We start from the raw sequence: 26159 nt of genomic DNA on the forward strand, positions 1-26159 counted from the left end.
GTGTGTGTGTGTGTGTGTGTGTGTGTGTGTCTGGCTTGCATATCTCCGGGAAGTTCTCAGCTCTCGTGCCGGGGCTTGAAGGAAAGCTTGAGTACCTATAAAAACGAGGTCGTCTTTAAGTAATAAAGGAGAGTGCTCGTGAATGTGAATGATAATGAAAGAAAGGACGTATGAATGTGAATGTTAACTGCCACCGAGGGAAGTTATCCTGACTACATTCCATGAAAGAGCAATCAAGACAGACATGATAACGACGTACATGATATCAAGGATGAAGGGACATGATAGACAAAAATGAAATTTACAGAGAGAAAAAGAAACGACGACCCTGACATGACCAGACGCCCCTGACACGACCAGACGACCCTGACTCGACCAGACGATAATGGTGCGACCAGACGACCCTGGCACGACCAGACGACCCTGGCACGACCAGACGACCTTGACTCGACCAGACGACAATGGTGCGACAAGACGACCGTGGCACGACCAGACGACCATAATGGGACCAGACGACCCTGGCACGACCAAACGACCGTGGTGCGACCAGACGACCCTGGCACGACCAGACGACCCTGACTCGACCAGACGACAATGGTGCAACCACACTACACTGGCACCAACAGACGACCGTGGCACGACCAGACGACCTTGGTGCGACCAGACGACCCTGGCACGACCAGACGACCGTGGTGAGACCAGACAATCGTGGCACGACCAGACGACCCTGACGCAACCAGACGACCATGGAGCGACCAGACGACCCTGGCACGACCAGACGACCCTGGCACGACCAGACGACCGTGGTGAGACCAGACAATCGTGGCACGACCAGACGACCCTGACGCAACCAGACGACCATGGAACGACCAGACGACCCTGGCACGACCAGACGACCATGGAGCAACCAGACGACCCTGGCACGACCAGACGACCATGGTGCGACCACACTACACTGGAACCAACAGACGACCCTGGCACAACCAGACGACCATGGAGCAACCAGACGACCGTGGTGCGCTCAGACGACCCTGGCACGACCAAACGACCATGGTGCGACCAGACGTTCCTGACACGACCAGACGACCCTGACTCGACCAGACGATAATGATGCGACCAGACGACCCAGGCACGACCAGACGACAATGATGCGACCACACTACACTGGCACCAACAGACGACCCTGGCACGACCAGACGACAATGATGCGACCACACTACACTGGCACCAAGAGACGACCCTGGCACGACCAGACGACCCTGACTCGACCAGACGACAATGATGCGACCAGACGACCCTGGCACGACCAGACGACCTTGACTCGACCAGACGACAATGGTGCGACAAGACGACCGTGGCACGACCAGACGACCATGGTGGGACCAGACGACCCTGGCACGACCAGACGACCGTGGTGCGACCAGACGACCCTGGCACGACCAGACGACCCTGACTCGACCAGACGACAATAGTGCAACCACACTACACTGGCACCAACAGACGACCGTGGCACGACCAGACGACCTTGGTGCGACCAGACGACCCTGGCACGACCAGACGACCGTGGTGAGACCAGACAACCGTGGCACGACCAGACGACCCTGACGCAACCAGACGACCATGGAGCGACCAGACGACCCTGGCACGACCAGACGACCATGGTGCGACCACACTACACTGGAACCAACAGACGACCCTGGCACGACCAGACGACCCTGGCACGACCAGACGACCATGGAGCAACCAGACGACCCTGGCACGACCAGACGACCATGGTGCGACCACACTACACTGGAACCAACAGACGACCCTGGCACGACCAGACGACCATGGAGCAACCAGACGACCGTGGTGCGCTCAGACGACCCTGGCACGACCAAACGACCATGGTGCGACCACACTACACTGGAACCAACAGACGACCCTGGCACGACCAGACGACCATGGAGCAACCAGACGACCCTGGCACGACCAGACGACCATGGAGCAACCAGACGACCCTGGCACGACTAGACGACCATGGTGCGACCACACTACACAGGAACCAACAGACGACCCTGGCACGACCAGACGACCATGTAGCAACCAGACGACCCTGGCACGACCAGACGACCATGGTGCGACCACACTACACTGGAACCAACAGACGACCCTGGCACGACCAGACGACCATGGAGCAGCCAGACGACCGTGGTGCGCTCAGACGACCCTGGCACGACCAAACGACCATGGTGCGACCAGACGACCCTAGCACGAACAGACGACCCTGGCACGAACAGACGACCAGGGCACGACCAGACGACCATGGCGCGACCAGACGACCCTAGCACGACCAGACGACCCTGGCACCTGGGGCGACCAGACGACCATGGTGCGACCAGATGACCGTGGCACAACCAGACGACCCTGGTACGACCAGACGACCCTGGTGCGACCAGACGACCCTGGTGCGACCAGACGACCCTGGTACGACCAGACGACCCTGGTACGACCAGACGATCATGGTGCGACCATACAACCCTGGCACGACCAGACGACACAGGCACCTCCAGATGACCCTGGTGCGACCACACGACCCTGGCACGACCAGACGACCATAGTGTGACCAGACGAACCTGGCAGGACCAGACGACCCTGGCACGGCCAGACGACCCTGGCACGACCAGATAATCCTGGCACGACCAGATGATCCTGGCACGATCAGACGACCCTGGCACGACCAGATGATCCTGGCACGATAAGACGACCCTGGCACGACCAAACAATAATGGTGCGACCAGACGTCCATGGTGCGACCAGATGACCCTGGCACGACCAGACAACCCTGGCACGACCAGACGACCATAGTGTGACCAGACGACCCTGGCAGGACCAGACGACCCTGGCACGACCAGATGATCCTGGCACGACCAGATGATCCTGGCACGATCAGACGACCCTGGCACGACCAGATGATCCTTGCACGACCAAATGACCCTGGCACGATAAGACGACCCTGGCACGACCAAACAATAATGGTGTGACCAGACGACCATGGTGCGACCAGATGACCCCTGGCACGACCAGACGACCCTGGCACGACCAGACGACCGTGGTGCGATCAGACGACCAGGTGCGACCAGACGACCCTGGCAAGACCAAACGACCGTGGTGCGATCAGACGACCCTGGCACGACCAGACGACCGTGGTGCGATCAGACGACCCTGGCACGACCAAACAATTAACCATGATGCGACCAAACGACCATGGTGCGATCAGACGACCCTGGCACGACCAGACGATCATGGTCGTTCAGACGTTCAGACGACCAGACAGACCCTGGCACGACCAGACGACCCTGGCACGATAAGACGACCCTGGCATGACCAAACAATAATGGTGCGACCAGACGACCCTGGCACGACCAGATGATCCTGGTGCGACCAGACGACCATGGTACGACCAGACGACCCTGGTGCGATCAGGCGACCCTGGTACGACCAGACGACCCTTGCACGACCAGACGACTCTGGCACGACCAGACAACCCTGGTGCTACCAGACGACCCTGGCACGACCAGACGACCATGGTGTGACCAGACGACCCTGGCACGACAAGACGACCATGGTGTAGCCAGACGACCCTGGCACGACCAGTCGACCCTGGCACGACCAGACGACCCTGGCACGACCAGACGACCCTGGCACGACCAGATGATCCTGGGACGACCAGACGACCCTGACACGACTAAACAATAATGGTGCGACCAGACGACCCTGGCACGATCAGACGACCGTGGTACGATCAGACGGCCCTGGCACCACCAGACGACCCTGGCACGATCAGACGACCGTGGTACGATTAGACGACCCTGGCACGACCAGACAACCATGGTGCGATCAGACGACCGTAGCACGACCAGACGACCCTGGCACGATCAGACGACCGTGGTACGATCAGACGACCCTGGCACGACCAGACGATCATGGTGCGACCAGACGATCATGGTGCGACGAGACGACCCGGGCACGACCAGACGACCGTGGTGCGATCAGACGACCCTGGCACGACCAGACGATCATGGTGCGACCAGACGACCCTGGCACGACCAGACAATCATGGTGCGACCAGACGACCCTGGCACGACCAGAAGATCATGGTGCGACCAGACGACCCTGGCACGACCAGACGACCCTGGCACGACCAGACGACCGTGGTGCGACTAGACGACTTGGGTGCGACCAGACGACCCTAACACGACAAGACGACCCTGACACAACATAACGAATCTGATACGACCAGACGACCCTGGCACGACCAGACGACCATGGTGCTACCAGATGTGAATGGCACGACCAGATGACCCTGACAGGACACGACGACGGTGGTGCGACCAGACGACCCTAGCACGACCAGACTACCCTAGCACGACCAAACGACGCTGACACAACCAAACGACCCTGGCACGACCAGACGACCCTGGCACAACCAGAAAACCCTGGCACACCCAAACGACCCTGGCATGACCAGACGATTCTGACAAAACCATACGATCGTAGTGCGACCAGACGATCATGGTGCGACCAGACGACCCTGGCACAACCAAACGACCCTGGCTCGACCAGATGACCCTGGCACGACCAGACAACCCTGACTCAACCAAACGACCCTGACAAAACCAAACGACCCAGACACGATCAGACGACCCTGGCACGACCATACGACCTTGGCACTACCATACGACCATGGCGCGACCTGACGGCGTTGGTACGACCCTGGCACGACCAGACGACCCTGGTGCTACCAGACGACCCTGGCACGACCAGACGACCATGGTGTGACCAGACGACCCTGGCACGACCAGACGACCATGGTGCGACCAGACGACCCTGGCACGACCAACCGACCCTGACACGACCAGACGACCATGGTGCGACTAGACAACCATGGTGCGACCAGACGACCCTGGCACGACCAGACGACCCTGGCACAACCAAACGCCTCTGGCACGACCAGACCACCCTGACACGGTCAGACGACCCTGACACGATCAGACGATCCTGGCACAACCAAACGCCTCTGGCACGATCAGACGACCCTGGTACAACCAAACGACCCTGGCACGACCAGACGACCCTGGCACAACCAAACGCCTCTGGCACGACCAGACGACCCTGACACAACCAAACGCCTCTGGCACGATCAGACGACCCTGGCACAACCAGACGACCCTGGCACAACTAGACGACCGGGGTGCGACCAGACGACCAGACGACCCTGGCACGACCAGACGACCCTAGCACGACCAGACAACCATGGTGCCACCAGACAACCCTGGCACGAAAAGACGACCCTGGCCCCACCAAACGACCGTGACACAACGAAACGACCCTGCCACGACCAGACGACCCTGGCACGACCAGACGTCCCTGGCACGACCAGACGATTCTGACACAACCATACGATCGTGGTGCGACCAGACGACCATGGCGTGACCAGACGACCCTGGCACAACCAAACGCCCCTGGCACGACCAGACGTCCTTGGCACAACCAGACGACCCTGTCACAACCAGACGACCCTGGCAAAACCATACGACCCAGGCATGACCAGACGACCCTCACACGACCAGACGACCCAGGCAGGAGCAGGCGAACATGGTGCGACCAGACGACCCTGGCAAGACCATACGACCGTGGTGCGACCAGAACGACCCTGGCACGACCAAACGACCCTGGCACGACCAGACGACCCTGGCACGACCCAGGCACGACCAGACGGCCCTGGTACGACCAGACGACCCTGACACAACTAGACGACCATAGTGCGACCAGACGACCACGGTGCGACCAGACGATCCTGGCACGACCAGGATGGAATGTCTCACACCCCAGCATGAGTGACACAAGGTGAGGAATGTCTCACACCCCAGCATGAGTGACACAAGGTGAGGAATGTCTCACACCCCAGCATGAGTGACACAAGGTGAGGAATGTCTCACACCCCAGCATGAGTGACACAAGGTGAGGAATGTCTCACACTCCAGCATGAGTGACACAAGGTGAGGAATGTCTCACACTCCAACAAGAGTGACACAAGGTGAGGAATGTCTCACACCCCAGCAAGAGTGACACAAGGTGAGGAATGTCTCACACCCCAGCAAGAGTGACACAAGGTGAGGAATGTCACATACTCCAGCAAGAGTGACACAAGGTGAGGAATGTCACATACTCCAGCAAGAGTGACACAAGGTGAGGAATGTCACACACTCCAGCAAGAGTGACACAAGGTGAGGAATGTCTCACACCCCAGCAAGAGTGACACAAGGTGAGGAATGTCACATACTCCAGCAAGAGTGACACAAGGTGAGGAATGTCACACACTCCAGCAAGAGTGACACAAGGTGAGGAATGTCACACACCCCAGCAAGAGTGACACAAGGTGAGGAATGTCACACACCCCAGCAAGAGTGACACAAGGTGAGGAATGTCTCACACCCCAGCAAGAGTGACACAAGGTGAGGAATGTCACATACTCCAGCAAGAGTGACACAAGGTGAGGAATGTCTCACACTCCAGCAAGAGTGACACAAGGTGAGGAATGTCTCACACTCCAGCAAGAGTGACACAAGGTGAGGAATGTCTCACACTCCAGCAAGAGTGACACAAGGTGAGGAATGTCTCACACTCCAGCAAGAGTGACACAAGGTGAGGAATGTCTCACACTCCAGCAAGAGTGACACAAGGTGAGGAATGTCTCACACTCCAGCAAGAGTGACACAAGGTGAGGAATGTCCCACACCCCAGCAAGAGTGACACAAGGTGAGGAATGTCCCACACCCCAGCAAGAGTGACACAAGGTGAGGAATGTCTCACACCCCAGCAAGAGTGACACAAGGTGAGGAATGTCACACACTCCACCAAGAGTGACACAAGGTGAGGAATGTCCCACACCCCAGCAAGAGTGACACAAGGTGAGGAATGTCTCACACCCCAGCAAGAGTGACACAAGGTGAGGAATGTCACACACTCCAGCAAGAGTGACACAAGGTGAGGAATGTCACACACTCCAGCAAGAGTGACACAAGGTGAGGAATGTCTCACACCCCAGCAAGAGTGACACAAGGTGAGGAATGTCTCACTCTCCAGCAAGAGTGACACAAGGTGAGGAATGTCTCACACTCCAGCAAGAGTGACACAAGGTGAGGAATGTCTCACTCTCCAGCAAGAGTGACACAAGGTGAGGAATGTCACACACTCCTCGGAGGGGAGAAGCTGCAAGTTTGAGTTCCATAAAAAAATATGTGGGCCAATGGGTCAACTTTGACCATCGGGAGAAGTTGTGGTCGTAATGTGCTTTCTCTCTCGCCACTACAGCTCTCTTGATCACATTTTTGTGTGGTTTTTCTCAAGAAATGTCCCTCTAGGGGCATGGTGGAGCATGATCTCTTCTAATGTCCCTCTATTGGCATGGTTGGGCATCTTCTACTGTCCCTCTAGGGGGCATAGTGTGGCATCCTCTAGTGTCACTCTAGGGGCATGGTGTGGCATCTTCTAGTGTCCCTCTAGGGGCATGGTGTGGCATCTTCTACTGTCCCTCTAGGGGCATGGTGTGGCATTTTCTAGTGTCACTCTAGTGGCATGGTGTGGCATCTTCTACTGTCCCTCTAGGGGGCATAGTGTTGCATCCTCTAGTGTCACTCTAGTGGCATGGTGTGGCATCCTCTAGTGGCATGGTGTGGCATCCTCTAGTGTCACTCTAGTGGCATGGTGTGGCACCTTCTACTGTCCCTCTAGGGGGCATAGTGTGGCTTCCTCTAGTGTCACTCTAGTGGCATGGTGTGGCATCCTCTAGTGTCACTCTAGTGGCATGGTGTGGCATCTTTTACTGTCCCTCTAGGGGGCATAGTGTGGCATCCTCTAGTGTCACTCTAGTGGCATGGTGTGGCATCCTCTAGTGTCACTCTAGTGGCATGGTGTGGCATCCTCTAGTGTCACTCTTGTGGCATGGTGTGGCATCTTCTACTGTCCCTCTAGTGGCATGGTGTGGCATCTTCTAGTGTCACTCTAGGGGCATGGTCTGGCATTTTCTAGTGTCACTCTAGGGGCATGGTGTGGCATCCTCTAGTGTCACTCTAGTGGCATGGTGTGGCATCATCTAGTGTCCCTCTAGGGGCATGGTGTGGCATCCTCTAGTGTCACTCTAGGGGCATGGTGTGGCATTTTCTAGTGTCACTCTAGGGGCATGGTGTGGCATCCTCTAGTGTCACTCTAGGGGCATGGTGTGGCATCCTCTAGTGTCACTCTAGGGGCATGGTGTGGCATTTTCTAGTGTCACTCTAGGGGCATGGTGTGGCATCCTCTAGTGTCACTCTAGGGGCATGGTGTGGCATCCTCTAGTGTCACTCTAGGGGCATGGTGTGGCATCCTCTAGTGTTACTCTAGGGGCATGGTGTGGCATCCTCTAGTGTCACTCTAGGGGCATGGTGTGGCATTTTCTAGTGTCACTCTAGGGGCATGGTGTGGCATTTTCTAGTGTCACTCTAGGGGCATGGTGTGGCATCCTCTAGTGTCACTCTAGGGGCATGGTGTGGCATCCTCTAGTGTCACTCTAGGGGCATGGTGTGGCATTTTCTAGTGTCACTCTAGGGGCATGGTGTGGCATTTTCTAGTGTCACTCTAGGGGCATGGTGTGGCATCCTCTAGTGTCACTTTAGGGGCATGGTGTGGCATTTTCTAGTGTCACTCTAGGGGCATGGTGTGGCATCCTCTAGTGTCACTCTAGGGGCATGGTGTGGCATTTTCTAGTGTCACTCTAGTGGCATGGTGTGGCATCCTCTAGTGTCACTCTAGGGGCATGGTGTGGCATCCTCTAGTGTCACTCTAGGGGCATGGTGTGGCATTTTCTAGTGTCACTCTAGGGGCATGGTGTGGCATCCTCGTGTCACTCTAGGGGCATGGTGTGGCATCCTCTAGTGTCACTCTAGGGGCATGGTGTGGCATTTTCTAGTGTCACTCTAGGGGCATGGTGTGGCATCCTCTAGTGTCACTCTAGGGGCATGGTGTGGCATTTTCTAGTGTCACTCTAGGGGCATGGTGTGGCATCCTCTAGTGTCACTCTAGGGGCATGGTGTAGCATCCTCTAGTGTCCCTCTAGGGGCATGGTGTGGCATCTTCTACTGTCCCTCTAGGGGCATGGTGTGGCATCCTCTAGTGTCACTCTAGGGGCATGGTGTGGCATCTTCTACTCTCCCTCTAGGGGCATGGTGTGGCATCCTCTAGTATCACTCTAGGGGCATGGTGTGGCATCCTCTAGTGTCACTCTAGGGGCATGGTGGGGCATCCTCTAGTGTCACTCTAGTGGTGGCATGGTGGAGCATCCTCTAGTGTCACTCTAGTGGTGGCATGGTGGAGCATCCTCTAGTGTCACTCTAGTGGTGGCATGGTTGGGCATTCTCTAGTGTCACTCTAGTGGTGGCATGGTGGGGCATCCTCCAGTGTCACTCTAGTGGTGGCATGGTGGGGCATCCTCTACTGTCACTCTAGTGGTGGCATGGTGGGGCATCCTCTAGTGTCACTCTAGTGATGGCATGGTGGGGCATCCTCTAGTGTCACTCTAGTGGTGGCATGGTGGGGCATCCTCCAGTGTCACTCTAGTGTCATGGTGGGGGGCATCCTCTAGTGTCACTCTAGTGTCATGGTGGAGGCATCCTCCAGTGTCACTCTAGTGTCATGGTGGGGGCATCCTCCAGTGTCACTCTAGTGTCATGGTGGGGGCATCCTCCAGTGTCACTCTAGTGTCATGGTGGGGGCATCCTCTAGTGTCACTCTAGTGTCATGGTGGGGTATCCTCCAGTGTCACTCTAGTATCATGGTGGGGTATCCTCCAGTGTCACTCTAGTATCATGGTGGAGGCATCCTCTAGTGTCATGGTGGAGGCATCCTCTAGTGTCATGGTGGAGGCATCCTCCCCTTACTCCTCTGTCTTCCAGTGTCGTGAGGTGCCTTCACGCAGCCTATCTTCGTATCGCTTGCCTCTTAGTTCTGGGACAACCCTAGCGGCATAGGTGTGTGGGCCGGGTGTGTAGTGTGGGTATAAAGCCAGGTGTGTGAGCCAGGGTGTGTAGTGTGGATATAAAGCCTGGTGTGTGGGCCAGGGTGTGTACTGTGGATATAAAGCTAGGTGTGTGGGGCCGGGTGTGTGTGTAATGTGGATGCAAAGGCAGGTGTGTGAGGCAGGCTGTGCAGTGTGGATATAAAGCCAGGTGTGTTTTGGCCGGGTGTGTGTGTAATGTGGATGCAAAGGCAGGTGTGTGAGGCAGGCTGTGCAGTGTGGATATAAAGCCAGGTGTGTGTGTAATGTGGATGTAAAGGCAGGTGTGTGAGGCAGGCTGTATAGTGTGGATATAAAGCCAGGTGTGTGGACCAGGGTGTGTAGTGTGGATATAAAGCCAGGTGTGAGCCGGGGGTGTGTGTAGTGTGGATATAATGCCAGGTGTGTGAGCCAGAGTGTGTAGTGTGGATATAAAGCTAGGTGCGTGAGCCATGGTGTGTAGTGTGGATATAAAGCCAGGTGTGTGAGGCAGGCTGTGCAGTGTGGATATAAAGCCAGGTGTGTGAGCCGGGGTGTGTAGTGTGGATATAAAGCCAGGTGTGTGGGCCAGGGTGTGTAGTGTGGATATAAAGCCAGGTGTGTGGACCAGGGTGTGTAGTGTGGACAAAGCCAGGTGTGTGGGCCGGGGGGGTTGTAGTGTGTATATAAAGCCAGGTGTGTGAGCCAGGGTGAGTAGTGTGGATATAAATCCAGGTGTGTGAGCCGGGTGTGTAGTGTGGATATAAAGCCAGGTGTGTGGGCCGGGTGTGTAGTGTGCATATAAAGCCAGGTGTATGGCCGAGGGTGTGTGTAGTGTAGATATAAAGCCAGGTGTGTGAACCAGGGTGTGTAGTGTGGATATAAAGCTAGGTGTGTAGGCCAGGGTGTGTAGTGTGGATATAAATCCAGGTGTGTGAGCCGGGGTGTGTGTAGTATGGATATAAAGTCAGGTGTGTGGGCCGGGGGGGTGTAGTGTGGATATAAAGCCAGGTGTGTGAGCTGGGTGTGTAGTGTGGATATAAAGCCAGGTGTGTACTGTGGACATAAAGCCAGGTGTGTGTGTAGTCTGGATATAAAGCCAGGTGTGTACTGTGGACATAAAGCCAGGTGTGTGTAGTGTGGATATAAAGACATGTGTGTGGGCTGGGGGTGTGTGTAGTGTGGATATAAAGCCAGGTGTGTGTAGTATGGATATAAAGCCAGGGGTGTGAGCCGGGGGTGTGTAGTGTGGATATAAAGGCAGGTGTGTGAGCCGGGTGTGTAGTGCGGATATATACTTTTAAACGTAAAGTTTTATTTTATTTATCCATATATACAAGATTTCTTTCATTCAGGTATGTACACCTGAAAGTTGTTTAAAAAGTTGGTCATAAAATATTTAGGTATTGTGACGGTAACGCGTTGGTGTTCGGCTGTTTCAAAAGCTAGGGGTATGGCCTCGTCACACAAAGAAACAAAAAGAAAAAAGCTGGAACTTTCGTCTGTGATAAGGTAATGGGAAGACACACAAAACACAAGTAAATTTAACAATGAAATTTTAATTACGTTAGAAAAGCAAAACATGAATAAAATTGGACATAAAATTTGTAACAGATAAATCAATCAAACAAAATAATAAGAATAATCACTGGCAAATGAAAAGTTACGTTAAGACAAGTGAATAATAGCAAAGGAAATAATGATGCAGGAATATTGGCTTCAAGCTGCCACCTCCCTTAGTACACGTAAGCCAAGGCTTAGTCTACCAATGAGACGTGTTAACTTGTGTGGAGCACGATATATTCTGCCTTCTCTATTAATAATAATAATAATAATAATATGAAGGTCGCGGTGGCTCAGACATCAGCTCGTGTGGCGGGTGGTGGGAGCAGGTGCGACGGGCATCAGCCAATCAGCGATAGGCAGGCGATGGACAAGCAGCTTGCCGGTTTAACGGTGGCGGAGGTGAGCAGGTGTCCCGGTGCTGGATACGTTTGCTCTCTGGGCAAAACTTGGTGTTGTACTTGTTGGATATATCTTCTATATTAGTTGTTTCTGGGACGTAGTTTGGAGGGAAGAGCAGGCTCAATCTCTCTTGAAAGAGATTACCGTCACAGTATATAGATATGATTTTCGATCCAAAATAATTTAGATTTTGTACTTTCACTATCAATTTTAAAATACCGTCAAAGGAGAGATCCAGCATGGTTTTTGCAAATTGGAAGGTATTAAAGGAAAAAAATATTTATATACTGAGACAGCCAACATTAAATAAATGTATTTTGACGAATTTGATAAACTTTGGTACCATTTAGCATTCTAAGAATTCCCCCCCACCCCCCCATTTTTTTTTATTGTGACTGAGTGGGTTAAGGCATGTGTCTGAGAGCCTCCAGCACGCTGGTTCAACTCCCAGCATTTCTTTAAATGATTTTTCTAAGGGTTAGTCGAAAAACATTTGTGACGATGTGTTCGAAAGCAACATTAGGAGGAACAGATAATGCACAGCCAATCATATTCTATATATATATATATATATATATATATATATATATATATATATATATTGTACCTAGTAGCCAGAACGTCGTACTCGGCCTGCTATGCAAGGCCCGATTTGCCTAATAAGCCAAGTTTTCCTGAATTAATATATTTTCTCAAATTTTTTTCTTATGAAATGATAAAGCTACCCATTTCATTATGTATTAGATCATTTTTTTTTTATTGGAGTTAAAATTAACGTAGATATATGACCGAACCTAACCAACCCTACCTAACCTAACCTAACCTATCAAAATAGGTTAGGTTAGGTTAGGTAGCCGAAAAAGTTTGGTTAAGTTAGGTTAGGTAGTCGAAAAAACATTATTTCATGAAAACTTGGGTTATTAGGCAAATCGGGCCTTGCATAGTAGGCTGAGAAGTGCGTTCTGGCTACTAGGTACGACATATATATATATATAAAAAAGTGTGTGAGGGTACCACCTCTGGTACCAATGTGGGGACCCATTGCCTCGGAGAAGAAAATAAAAAGTATTCAGAGAAGACCTTGTGGTCTCTCACTGAACACTAATATTATCTTCTCCTACCACCCCCATTCTTTTGTATGTACACATATATATTTGCTTTATTTGAACCTTGTTAAAAAAAGGAGTTACATATAGGTTACAAAGATGGTTATCATAGGTTGTCGAGTTCCTCCAGCTCCTCAGATGGCGGGCAGGAACCCTGGATGCAGTGCGCATTTCCCCTCTGTATCGCCACACTGAGGTGCTGGAAAAGAAAGCTGGCAGCTCTAGGGTCCCTTGTTGTTTCAATGAGCCTAGAACCCAGTTCCTTCAAAAAACTGGTAGCACTTTTACCCCAGGCGCCGAGTGTCTCAGAAGCAATGGGGACAAAATTGTAGTGGTGATCCAGTTCTCTATACTTACGGGATTTGGCTGCTTCCCTGTGGGTGGCAGCGCCACCTGGTTGTGCAACACTGAGGTTAATGTAGGTGTTAGCCAGGGTTGATACGCACGTGTAGTCCCATACCAACTGCTTGCCATTCTTCCAGGGGTTCACTGTGATACCATCCGGGCGACCAATAAGAGCATCAGAGTTACGGGGCGTTAGGTAACGGGGCTCTCTTTCAGCTGGGCATCCAGCTGTGGTGAGGCTCCTCTTGATGATGTCGTTAACTTCACTGTGCCTCGAGTGCCATCCCCCTGTGCTTTGGCAGAGTAGGCCATGGTGGTCGTACCTGTCAGCCACCACCTCGCCGCAAATACACCTATATCTCGTGTGGATTGGGGCAGCAAGGCGAAGGGCCACAGCAATTCGGAGGGTGTGTGGTGTGAGACGCGTGCCAGTTGCCGACATTGGGGTTGCTAACAGGAAATCCCCTGCATGTGGGGCTGCTACTGCTGTGAGGCGAGCAATGTCATGTTGTGTTGTTGCAGCACCCAGGCACTCTGCAGTAACTTGGTCTACAATGGGGCCATCCCAGCTGGATTGCTTGTGGGCTTTTGGGGATGGTGGTTGAAGTGATGGGCCTGCACGAGAGGCCCACTCTGTGGCACAGCGTATAAAACTGGGATCATGTACACCTGCCAGCTGATGTAAGTGGGCAGGTAGAATTTCCTTCACAAGGTCGTCGGATGCTGATAAGGAGGACAGGAAGGCTGGAACAGCGATTTGCGTTGCTGTTCGAACTCCGAGGTCCCCAAGTCTTACGGGAAGAGAGGCTTGTTTCCACTGTAGGTCATCAAGAGAGAGGTTAAGGGCTTTTTCTAGCATTGATTTCAATAACCGGTCATACTCACTTAGTTTTTGGCTGCTGTAAGATGGTGAACACCTCAGAAAGTAGGTTAACCTAGGGAGGGACAGACATCTGGTGATGAGGTAGAGTGCATCATGAGCATCAATATCCTCAATCCTCCCATCCATCCTCTTAAGGTCGGCGATTTTCTTATCAAGGATCTCATCGATGGCTTTCAACCCCAGGGGAGCTCCTAGGAGTGTGCCGTCTTCAGGTTTAGTTTTATGAATATTTGGCAGAAGACCCTCTATTCTCTCTACGATGCCCTGGTTGGAACATATTATTTCACATTTAGAAGGGTTCAGGGTGAGGCCTAAAACTGCACCTTGCTCCTGGATTTTTCTGATGTCCTCCAGGAGGGAGTCTTGGGAACCAGCTAGGGTACCATCATCCAAGAACCAGATGTTAAGCTCGCTGGACAGGACCTCTGTGACTTGTTTGATGACTAAGCAGAAAAGGAGAGGAGCAAGGGGGTCACCCTGTTGGACGCCTTCTCGCAAGTCAATTTCATGGTCGCCAAAAAGTAGCTTAAGGTCCATACTGTAGCATGAATGTACAAAAGGGTAGAGGGAAGGGAAATGACTATGAACCGCACGGAGTACAGCATCCCTCCGCACCAAATTGAATGCATTTTTTAAATCTAGCTTGATAAGGGCCTTTTCATCTGTGATGTTGGCGATGAAGGCTCGAGCTGAATGGGCTGCAGCCTCACACCCTTGTGGAATGCCGAACCCGAGCTGTTTTGGCTTCAGCATGTTGGCCGCTGCATCACTAACTGTTCTTGCAGCTGCCTTTGCGACGAGACGCCGGAGAGAATTGCCCACAGCTATCGGCCTGATCCCTCCATCCTTTTTCTTTAGAGCACAGAGAGATGCTCCAAAAAAGATAGATCTTATGGTCGCTGGTATGTTGCCAGCTAGACATGTGTTGGTGAATCTGGTTAGTTCCACCAAGAGGTTCTTTGCAATGTCACCCAATGCAGGGTTGAGCATTTGCTTGAGGTGGTTGGGTTTTAGTCCTGTGAACCCACCTGCTGATCCTGTTGGGAAGGACATGGCTGCTTTATGGACCACAGATTCAGCCACCCAGAGAGGTTCTGCTCCGGTAGCCCCCACTTGTACAATGTCGTCCTCACGCGGAGCCCTGGGTGGGGGTTTCTCCCTTAGGGCTTGAGCTGTTGCGGCATCTCTGTCGGCAATTGAGTCCTCACTGGTGATGACTCTTATTGTTCCAATAGTGTTACCCTCTTCTATTTTCTTGGTGACTGATGTTCTGATTTTTGATGTCTCGGATATGGCACTGTTGCTCTTCCTGCCGTGGGTGTTTCTCGCACGAGTGGGAAGGCGCACCTGGTTGTCCTCCCTGGGAAAATCATTTAGAGCTTTGATGACTGAGGCAGCTAAGGTTTTGTCTCTCCTTGCAGGGGTGGCTAGACATATATGTTGCCAAACAGTAGGAGGTTGTGCCATGCTTGGGTCGTTCCAGGAGAGTCGTTGACCTTTCTCAGGAGGGCAGATAATCTGGCTGCTGCATAGGGGCGGGCTGCTTTAGGGATGTGTTGCAAGGTTCTGGCTGATGTTGCTTTGATAGCTTCTAATAAGTTTTCTGTGGGAATGAAGGTCTGGGAGGTGTTTTGCCTTACGGGCGGTGTGGGCTGTTGATTGGTGTTCTCCCTGGGAGGGCGCCCAGAACCCAAACACCTGGCTCTGTTGTGGTAATGAAGGCGCACATTATCGTCACTCAACCGGATATAGCATACCCGGTCACACGTCTGACATCTGCCTTGTCTACCCCTGCTTGATGGCTCATCTTGGCTTGGAGAAGCCTGGCTGTCTGTTGAGAGCTGCGACATGGGCGGGCGCTGGGCGGGAGGGTGGACGGCGGGTGGAGACTGGAGGGTGGGCGGCGGTTGGAGGCTGGGGGGATAGTCAGCTGGCCGTGGCACTTACTACTCAGATGAGTGGTAATACATATACCACCTCTATACGAAGTGTGGGTATACACCCACTACACAATATGTGGGTATACATTGGGTGGGTGGGTGGCGTAGACACACATGGGAGCCTCCCGGCATCTATGGGCGGGTGGCAAGGTGGCCTCGTGGGTGGGGAGGCGACGTGGTGGGGTGGGGAAGGAGGGGGAGAGCAGGTACTTCCCGGCCTGGGCGCTGGGTGGGGGCGGGGGTCAGGGTGACACTAACACTGGTATAATTCCCCGTATATCACTGCACAATAATGAATGAATCACACACTTGTAATCTGACTCACTGCACGTGTGATGTACTCACAATATGATAGATATGTTGCGCCAATTATCGCTGACAACGTAACTTGTTCAACAAAACTTTCAAAAAAGAAAAACACAAAACACTATTTGGCACACGGATAACCCCCACCTCTCTCTCCTGACCACACAACACCCCTCACTCACCCCCCACCTCCCCTCACAATGGGAGGCCTGCAGGGTCCATCCTGGCCCCTCACTACAGCCTCCATGACTCCACACTGCCAACCCACCTGTTTTGATAAGTTTTCACATAGATGGTACACCGTAGGCACTTAGGCAACTCCCACGTCTGCTTGGTGTATTCACGGTGAATATGGTTGAGTCTTGGTACGGTGAGGCCAAGATGTCTCAGAGTAATGGCTGAGAAGGCAGCAGCTCCTCCGCCACACGTCCGTCCCCTAGGCTATATATATATATATAGGCTTTGTAAACTAAAGTCTTTGAAAATGTAATAAGTTTTAAGAAACGCGCTCGTGTCGCGTCAGACTAGAAATAAAAATGAATTTTGGAGAATTGATTTTTGAATTACCTCCAACAGTGAAAAGAAATGTACGAAAGATTAAGAAAATTCGTGTTAGAATTATTAATCTTACTTTTTCGGTCATATTTAATAATATATGTCTACAGGAAAGACTGCTACCAAAATGTACTAATATATATATATATATATATATATATATATATATATATATATATATATATATATATATATATATATATATATATATATATATAAAAATATATATAAATATATATATATATATATATATATATATATATATATATATATATATATATATATATATATATATATATAAATGAGTATATATATATATATATATAAGTACGAAAATGAGTTTTGGAGAACTCCTATTCCAATTAAGCCCTGATGCTAAGAAAATAGTTAGAGGGATAGAAGCCCTAAACCAGAAAATAATAAATACAGAATATGCGGTCATATTCAATGAAACATGTTTGAAAGAAAACCTGCTGCCAGTATACACCAATATATATAAATATATATATATATATATATATATATAAATATATATAAATATATATATATATATATATATATATATGTAAATATATATATATATATATATATATATATATATATATATATATATATATATATATATATATATATATATATATATATATATATATATATTAGTACATTTTGGTAGCAGTCTGCAGCAGCAATATGACCGAAAAAGTAAGATTAATAATTCTAACACGAATTTTCTTAATATTTCGTACATTTCTTTTCACTGTTGGAGGTAATTCAAAAATCAATTCTCCAAAATTCATTTTTATTTCTAGTCTGACGCAACACGAGCGCGTTTCGTAAAACTTATTACATTTTCAAAGACTTTAGTTTACAAATACACAACAGAATAGAACTTACGCATCTCCGATTTTGTTTATATCTACATTTGAGTGAGGTGGATGGGGTGAGGTGGCATTAATAGGGTATTAATTTCATCAACACAAGACAGAACAAGAGGTGGCATTAATAGGGTATTAATTTCATCAACACAAGACAGAACACGAAACAATGTATCTATCGCTGTATCTATCGACGATTTCTGTGTTGTTTGCTAAGATTTCTCTGGTGATGGTTTGGTTGTGGGAAGAGATTATATGTTCCTTAATGGAGCCCTGTTGCTTATGCATCGTTAATCGCCTGGAAAGAGATGTTGTTGTCTTGCCTATATACTGAGTTCTTTTAGGCTTATAGTCCCCAAGTGGGCATTTGAAGGCATAGACGACGTTCGTATCTTTTAAAGTGTTCTGCTTTGTGTCTGGAGAGTTTCTCATGAGTAGGCTGGCCGTTTTTTTGGTTCTATAGTAAATCGTCAGTTGTATCTTCTGATTTTTGTATGTAGGGATAACGTTTCTATTAACAATATCTTTCAGGAACCTTTCCTCTGTTTTATGAGCTGTGAAAAAGAAGTTCCTGTAAAATTGTCTAATAGGGGGTATAGGTGTTGTGTTAGTATAAGCAAGTAGATGGGGTCGCCATGGGTTCTCCCCTAGGTGTCCTGTTTGCAAACTTCTACATGGGTACCATCGAGCAAAAAGTCTTAGTCGACATGAACTTGAAACCGGCCATATACTGCAGGTATGTTGACGACATTTTTACACAGGTACCTGATGTCTGACATCTGCAGGAGCTGAAGGAGGCATTTGAGCAGAGTTCCGTGCTGCGTTTCACTTACGAGATGGAAAAGGATGGGAAGCTGCCCTTTCTAGATGTAACAGTCATGGAAAAGAGCGGAGGTTTCCACACTGCAGTCTACACTAAGGAAACGAACATAGGAATGTGCCTAAATGCCAACAGCGACTGCCCAGACAGGTACAAGAGGAGTGTTGTTAACGCATATGTCGACCGTGCTCTAAGCCACAGCTCAGAATGGAAGCAAGTCGACGAAGAACTCTGTAGGGTAAGGCAGGTCCTAGTCAACAACGGCTTCTCCAATGGTTTCGTCGAAGACATCATAAGAAGGAAAGTGAAATGCCATGCAACCTCTGAAGAGACAACTAACACAACACCTATACCCCCTATTAGACTATTTTACAGGAACTTCTTTTCCACAGCTCATAAAACGGAGGAAAGGGTTCTGAAAGATATTGTTAATAGAAACGTTATCCCTGCAGACAAAAATCAGAGGATACAACTGACGATTTACTATAAAACCAGAAAAACGGCCAGCCTACTCATGAGAAACTCTCCAGACACAAAGCAGAACACTTTAAAAGAGACCAACGTCGTCTATGCCTTCAAATGCCCTCTTGGGGACTGTAAGCTTAAAAAAACCCAGTATATAGGCAAGACAACAACATCTCTTTCTAGGCGTTTAACGATGCATAAGCAACAGGGCTCCATTAAGGAACATATAATCTCTTCCCACAACCAAACCATCGCCAGAGAAATCCTAGTAAACAACACAGAAATCATCGATAGATACAGCGATAGCAGACGGCTTGACGTCTGCGAGGCACTACACATCAAGAAGTCAACACCAGCAATCAACAGCCAATTAATGCACAACTATATTCTACCCACCTCAAGACTCCGCTCCAATATAGAAGCATCAAGAAATATGGACCAATAGGCTTTCTACAATCACTTCTATTCAATACCCATTGTTTCATGTTCTGGCTTGTGTTGATGAAATTAATACCTTATTAAATACCACCTCACCCCATCCACCTCACTCAAATGTAGATATAAACAAATCGAAGATGTGCAAGTTCTATTCAGTTGTGTATGTGTAAACTAAAGTCTTTGAAAATGTAATAAGTTTTACGAAACGCGCTCAAGTGTCGCGTCAGACTAGAAATAAAAATGAATTTTGGAGAATTGATTTTTTAATTACCACCAACAGTGAAAAGAAACGGACGAAAGATCGAGAAAATTCGTGTTAGAATTATTAATCATACTTTTTCGGTCATATTTAATAATATATGTCTACAGGAAAGACTGCTACCAAAATATACTAATATATATATATATATATATATATATATATATATATATATATATATATATATATATATATATATATATATATATATATATATATATATATATATATATATATATATATATATTTTCTTCTTGAGGTTATCTTGAGATGATTTCGGGTCTTAGCGTCCCCGCGGCCTGATTCTCGATCAGGTTTTTTTTATATTACAAACCCTCAGGAAGCAGCCCGTAGCAGCTGTCTAACTCGCGGGGACCTATTTACTGCTAGGTGAACAGGGTCATCAGGGTGAGGGAAACTCTGCCCATTTGTTTCCGCTTCCAATGGGGATCAATCCCGGAAGTTAGGACTACGAATCCCAGGCGCTGTCCACTCAGCTGTTGGACCCCTGTGGTGCCTGACATAGTATGAATCAAATTTAATTTGCTAATATAGGAAGCTAAGATAGTGAGTTTTAGAGCCTGTAACGAGGCAGTTAGCGCCCCCGAGTGTGTGATGGGTCAGACTAACCTGGGCAGAGTTAATAATGGGGACAGTGAGACTTGTTACTCATCAACACTAACCCAATTGAACCAGCTTTGAGACTTATGTAATGAGTGGAATGATGGAGACGGCAGCAGCAGCAGCAGTAGGAGGAGTGAGAGCAGCAGTAACGGTACCAGCGCCATCATAAGCAACAGTAGACAGCAGGCAGCAACAGTCAGCAGCGGCAGGCAGCAGCATGAAGCAGCAGCAGGTGGCAGCAACAGGCAGCAGCAGCAGGAGGCAGCAGCAGCAGCAGGAGGCAGCAGCAGCAGCAGGAGGCAGCAGCAGCAGGAGGCAGTAGCTGGAGGTAGTAGGTAGCAGGAGGCAGTTGCAGCAGGAGGCAGCAGCAGCAACAGAAGGCAGCAGCAACAGGAGGCAGCAGGAGACAGCAGCGGAAGGCAGAAGGAGGCCGCAGCAGGAGGCAGCAGGAGGCAGCAGGAGGCAGCAGGAGGCCGCAGCAGGAGGCCGCAGCAGGAGGCAGCAGCAGCAGGAGGCAGCAGCAGCAGGAGGCAGCAGTAGCAGGAGGCAGCAGCGGAAGGCAGAAGGAGGCCGCAGCAGGAGGCCGCAGCAGGAGGCAGCAGCAGCAGGAGGCAGTAGCTGGAGGTAGTAGGCAGCAGGAGGCAGCAGCAGCAGCAGCAGCAGCAACAGGAGGCAGCAGCAGCAGCAGCAACAGGAGGCAGCAGCAGCAGGAGGCAGCAGCAGCAGGAGGCAGCAGCAGCAGCAGCAACAACAGGAGGCAGCAACAACAGGAGGCAGCAGGAGGCAGCAGCGGAAGGCAGAAGGAGGCCGCAGCAGGAGGCAGCAGCAGCAGCAGGAGGCAGCAGCAGCAGGAGGCAGAAGGAGGCAGCAGCAGAAGGCAGCAGGAGCAGGAGGAAGCAGGAGGCAGCAGGAGGCCGCAGCAGGAGGCAGCAGGAGGCCGCAGCAGGAGGCAGCAGCAGCAGGAGGCAGCAGCAGCAGGAGGCAGCAGGAGGCCGCAGCAGGAGGCCGCAGCAGCAGGAGGCAGCAGCAGCAGGAGGCAGCAGGAGGCAGCAGGAGGCCGCAGCAGGAGGCAGCAGCAGCAGGAGGCAGCAGGAGGCAGCAACAGGAGGCAGCAGCAGGAGGCAGCAGCAGCAGGAGGCAGCAGGAGGCAGGAGCAGCAGCAGGCGGACTGGAGGAGCAGGGAGCCAGGATCGATGGAGGGCCTCCCGGAGATACGGTCCAGATCACCTCTGAGTGCTGGTGACAACGCTACGGTGATGGGCCCTAAATCATAACATTCCGCTTACCATTCCAAAAACGGATCTATATACTCTTCACACGTGTAACACTTAACATCTGCCTCTTCACAACAGCTGCAAAACTCAACGGAACATTTGTATTCGCAAATCAAAATCAAAAGGGTAAATGACTTTCCCCAACACAGGCCAAGAGAACCAATGCTGCTTTGGAAATTCTTCCCTAAAGTAAATTCTATGCTGAAGAGTTAAAGGAATGAAGGGAGGGGGGAAGGAGAGTCCGGGGGTGTAGAGGAGAGTGCCAAGACTTGAGATAAAAGCTGTGTGGTGGTGGCAGCACCAATATTGGTGTCGCTGCCAACCATTAACAGGCCTGAGGGATATCCGGCCCCGGAGACCAGATGTCCCCGACTTACATTATTGGCTTCTTGCTGCCCAAGAAAAACACACAATACATCCTGGGAAGACTCCAAGCAGATTTGTAGTCAGTTAAGATTTCCAAACTGTTTTCGCCGCTCTCAAGACTAAAGCGCATAAAACACCTTCGAACTCACGTGTTTTCAATATTGTGATCCTGTTCGCTGCTTGCTCCTGCAGGCACACGTCGGAGGTGACGGAGTATGAGGAGGACTGACAGGGAAGAGTGTCCAGGTGGGTGTGGGCGTATTCAGTACCCACGCAACACAATCACAGTTGAGAGGCGGGACCAAAGAGCCGAAGCTCAACCCCAGCAAGCACAACCTACAAAGGGTCACAATGATGACCTCTCCTGCTCCTGGTATATGCAAATGTGATCTTCCAGAGGGAATCGAATCCTTTATCTTAATATTTGATGACAAATTATGACAAGGATTACGGTGGAAGATTGCAAGAAACTGCAAGATGAACATAACGTAAGAATTACGGACACTGCAGAGGGCCTATTGACCCATACGCGGCAGTTAATATTTATTTCCACCTAACAAGTGGAATGCTTCCGATATTGGCTATCAGTTAGGCGCCTCTCAGACCCTCCCTGTCAGCAATCGCGTCTGAGAGCCAGAGTGCCATGCGAAATTAGATAACGTGTTATCTAATGTAAGATAAATTGTTATCTTATGAAGATAATGGTTATCTTGTTGGCTAAAACAGTTGTGATTTAACGACAAGACCTAACAATAATGTATAATGATATATGTGTAAATACATTGCTATTGAAATGAAACAATCTTTGTAACCAGCCGACCATAATAATGAGGTGTGCAGCATAGTTGTTGATGTACTAATCTCTGATAAGGTATGATGAAGATCACTTCTGCCCTCTGTAACCCCTTTTTGCGCTACCGCTCACAGGATGAGTATGGGGTGCACAATAACCTCGCGATTGTCGCGCCTTGCACCTCATGATTGTCGCGCCTTGCACCTCGCGATTGTCGTACCTTGCACCTCGCGATTGTCGCGCCTTGCACCTCGCGATTGTCGAGCCTTGCACCTCGCGATTGTCACGCCTTGCACCTCGCGATTGTCGCGCCTTGCACCTCGCGATTGTCACGCCTTGCACCTCGCGATTGTCGAGTCTTGCACCTCATGATTGTCGCGCCTTGCACCTCGCGATTGTCGCGCCTTGCACCTCGCGATTGTCGCGCCTTGCACCTCGCGATTGTCGAGCCTTGCACCTCGCGATTGTCGCGCCTTGCACCTCGCGATTGTCGCGCCTTGCACCTCGCGATTGTCACGCCTTGCACCTCGCGATTGTCACGCCTTGCACCTCGCGATTGTCACGCCTTGCACCTCGCGATTGTCGCGTCTTGCACCTCGCGATTGTCACGCCTTGCACCTCGCGATTGTCGAGTCTTGCACCTCATGATTGTCGCGCCTTGCACCTCGCGATTGTCGCGCCTTGCACCTCGCGATTGTCGCGCCTTGCACCTCGCGATTGTCGAGCCTTGCACCTCGCGATTGTCGCGCCTTGCACCTCGCGATTGTCGCGCCTTGCATCATGAGCGGGCTATAAATTTAGCCATGAATTGTACCAACTAAAGTTTGCGAGGAATGTCTGTGTGAAGCTGGTGGATCGTTACTTGTTCCTGCCTCAGGGAAGGTGCTGGAACGTTACTTGTTCCTGCCTCAGAAAAGGTGCTGGAACGTTACTTGTTCCTGCCTCAGAGAAGGTGCTGGAACGTTACTTGTTCCTGCCTCAGGGAAGGTGCTGGAACGTTACTTGTTCCTGCCTCAGGGAAGGTGCTGGAACGTTACTTGTTCCTGCCTCAGGGAAGGTGCTGGAACGTTACTTGTTCCTGCCTCAGGGAAGGTGCTGGAACGTTACTTGTTCCTGCCTCAGGGAAGGTGCTGGAACGTTACTTGTTCCTGCCTCAGGGAAGGTGCTGGAACGTTACTTGTTCCTGCCTCAGAAAAGGTGCTGGAACGTTACTTGTTCCTGCCTCAGGGAAGGTGCTGGAACGTTACTTGTTCCTGCCTCAGGGAAGGTGCTGGAACGTTACTTGTTCCTGCCTCAGAAAAGGTGCTGGAACGTTACTTGTTCCTGCCTCAGGGAAGGTGCTGGAACGTTACTTGTTCCTGCCTCAGGGAAGGTGCTGGATCGTTACTTGTTCCTGCCTCAGACAAGCCACGTGAACGTTACTTGCTCCTGTCTCAGACAAGCCACGTGAACGTTACTTAATCCTGCCTCTGTGAAGTTTGTGTAAGTTTATGCTAGTTTGTGAACGTAATTGTATGTGTAGATTACATTACATTACAAGATATGTTTTTGGTTAAACTTGTTTTTCTTAATAATATATAAGACAGAGTATAAAATAAAGCATATACAAGTATATAAAAAGTACTGCTTAATGGAAGTTACATAAAAAAAAAGAAGTGGTACAAAAGTTGCACATGTTTAGTTTGAGATAATACTTAAAGTTGATTGTGACTTCATAAAGACCTGTCCTAGTAAGTTTAACAGAAATTGTCATTTAAATATGTTAAAGAACATATACCTTACAATAATTTATTTATTATATAGTGAGTAATCTTTGTTACAGTGAGATATTATTTAATGAACAAAGAAGTCTTAGAGTGTATTCCTAATGTAAAAAGATCGGTGAAAGAGTACAAATGATAATTAAATTTTCTCGGAACGTATTATTGCTGTGTAAAGATGTATTAGAGAGATTCTTTAATGCACGAAGATGTCTTAGAGAATATCTCTGATGGCTCTGAGAATACAATTGATGTCGTGAAGAGTATCCTTGAAGGCTCTTCCCTGTTAACTCTGATGGTTCAAAGAGTATCCTTGATGGCATTGAGTGAATCCTTCTTACATAACGAGGCCATGGAGAGTGTCTTTTAATGCACGAAGATGTCTTGGAGAGTGTCTTTAAATGCACGAAGATGTCTTGGAGAGATTCTTTAAATACACGAAGATGTCTTGGAGAGTGTCTTTTAATGCACGAAGATGTCTTGGAGAGATTCTTTAAATACACGAAGATGTCTTGGAGAGTGTCTTTAAATGCACCAAGATGTCTTGGAGAGATTCTTTAAATGCACGAAGATGTCTTATCATCGGAGCACAAAGATGTTATGAGACCATCATTTAATGCGTAAAGATGGACGGTAAATTTAGTTTAGATATATTATGAAGAAATTACTTTTGACTATTTTTCCATGGACTATTTTTTAAAAGTGCTGAAAGATGCCTTTGTCTAATTTTGCGAACGAAATAAGAGTTATTTTAGTTAAGAAATGATGCAAATATGTTTCACTCGACTATTTTCACTTGAGTAAAGAGTGATGTAAGTTCAAAAAGGCTAGGAAAAGATTGTTTTAGTAAATTTGTTACTACATAAAGCGTAGTTTTGTTTAAGAAGTGTTGGTAAGAAATATTACTTCTATGTATTACATAAAAGTAATACATCGACATAGGTTTTACAAATAAAACTTGGTAAATGACTATATAAATACTTTATATTAAATAGTCTATATAAACAAAAATGGAAATGTTCGTTTGTTCAAAATCGCTAATCTCCGAAAGTTCTTCACCGATTACTTTGACATTTTCACACAACGTTCCATTCGCATCCGAGCAGGTTTTTCTGTACATTCTATATAGATCACACACACAGAGATCACACTAACGTGATGCATCAAATGAACAAATCCACAAGGGCCGTGACGAGGATTCGAACCTGCGTCCGGGAGCATCCCAGACACTGCCTTAATCGACTGAGCTACGACAGGGTTATAAAGAGTTGAAACCGAAGTTCTACTGAACTTACTGGATCCCGTAGCCTCTCCGAGGCACAAACCAGGCTTTT

At 49.6% G+C, this 26159-nt stretch overlaps 4 protein-coding genes across 4 annotated transcripts; 3 read left to right on the forward strand and 1 right to left on the reverse strand.

The window, feature by feature from the left end:
• The first annotated feature begins 385 nt into the window (after positions 1 to 385).
• On the forward strand, positions 386 to 1108 carry LOC138351462 (salivary glue protein Sgs-3-like). The gene has a single exon (XM_069303288.1). The coding sequence runs from the start codon at positions 386 to 388 to the stop codon at positions 1106 to 1108; it is 723 nt and encodes a 240-aa protein (XP_069159389.1).
• Positions 1109 to 1620: 512 nt separating this feature from the next.
• On the forward strand, positions 1621 to 2013 carry LOC138351463 (salivary glue protein Sgs-3-like). The gene has a single exon (XM_069303289.1). It carries the CDS (start codon positions 1621 to 1623, stop codon positions 2011 to 2013), a length of 393 nt encoding a protein of 130 aa, XP_069159390.1.
• A 20-nt stretch (positions 2014 to 2033) lies between these two features.
• LOC138351464 (uncharacterized WD repeat-containing protein alr2800-like) lies at positions 2034 to 3035 on the reverse strand. The gene has a single exon (XM_069303291.1). It carries the CDS (start codon positions 3033 to 3035, stop codon positions 2034 to 2036), a length of 1002 nt encoding a protein of 333 aa, XP_069159392.1.
• A 2602-nt stretch (positions 3036 to 5637) lies between these two features.
• Positions 5638 to 20971, forward strand: LOC138351465 (uncharacterized). Its single transcript, XM_069303292.1, has 2 exons — positions 5638 to 5766; positions 20726 to 20971. Exons 1-2 carry the CDS (start codon positions 5638 to 5640, stop codon positions 20969 to 20971), a joined length of 375 nt encoding a protein of 124 aa, XP_069159393.1.
• The last annotated feature ends 5188 nt before the right edge of the window (positions 20972 to 26159 follow it).

This window comes from Procambarus clarkii, chromosome 49 (assembly GCF_040958095.1).
Source record: "Procambarus clarkii isolate CNS0578487 chromosome 49, FALCON_Pclarkii_2.0, whole genome shotgun sequence".
NCBI classification, from domain to species: Eukaryota; Metazoa; Arthropoda; class Malacostraca; order Decapoda; family Cambaridae; genus Procambarus; species Procambarus clarkii.

What these genes read in the sequence shown, in the direction of transcription:
- LOC138351464 (XM_069303291.1), bottom strand. Translation starts at nt 3,035, where the DNA reads ATGGTCGTCTGGTCACACCATTATTGTTTGGTCGTGCCAGGGTCGTCT.
- LOC138351465 (XM_069303292.1), top strand. Translation starts at nt 5,638, where the DNA reads ATGGTGCGACCAGACGACCCTGGCAAGACCATACGACCGTGGTGCGAC. An exon ending in GGCACGACCAGACGGCCCTG is followed by an intron (nt 5,767 to 20,725) that starts GTACGACCAGAC and finishes TTATGTAATGAG; the next exon opens with TGGAATGATGGAGACGGCAG.
- LOC138351463 (XM_069303289.1), top strand. Translation starts at nt 1,621, where the DNA reads ATGGAGCGACCAGACGACCCTGGCACGACCAGACGACCATGGTGCGAC.
- LOC138351462 (XM_069303288.1), top strand. Translation starts at nt 386, where the DNA reads ATGGTGCGACCAGACGACCCTGGCACGACCAGACGACCCTGGCACGAC.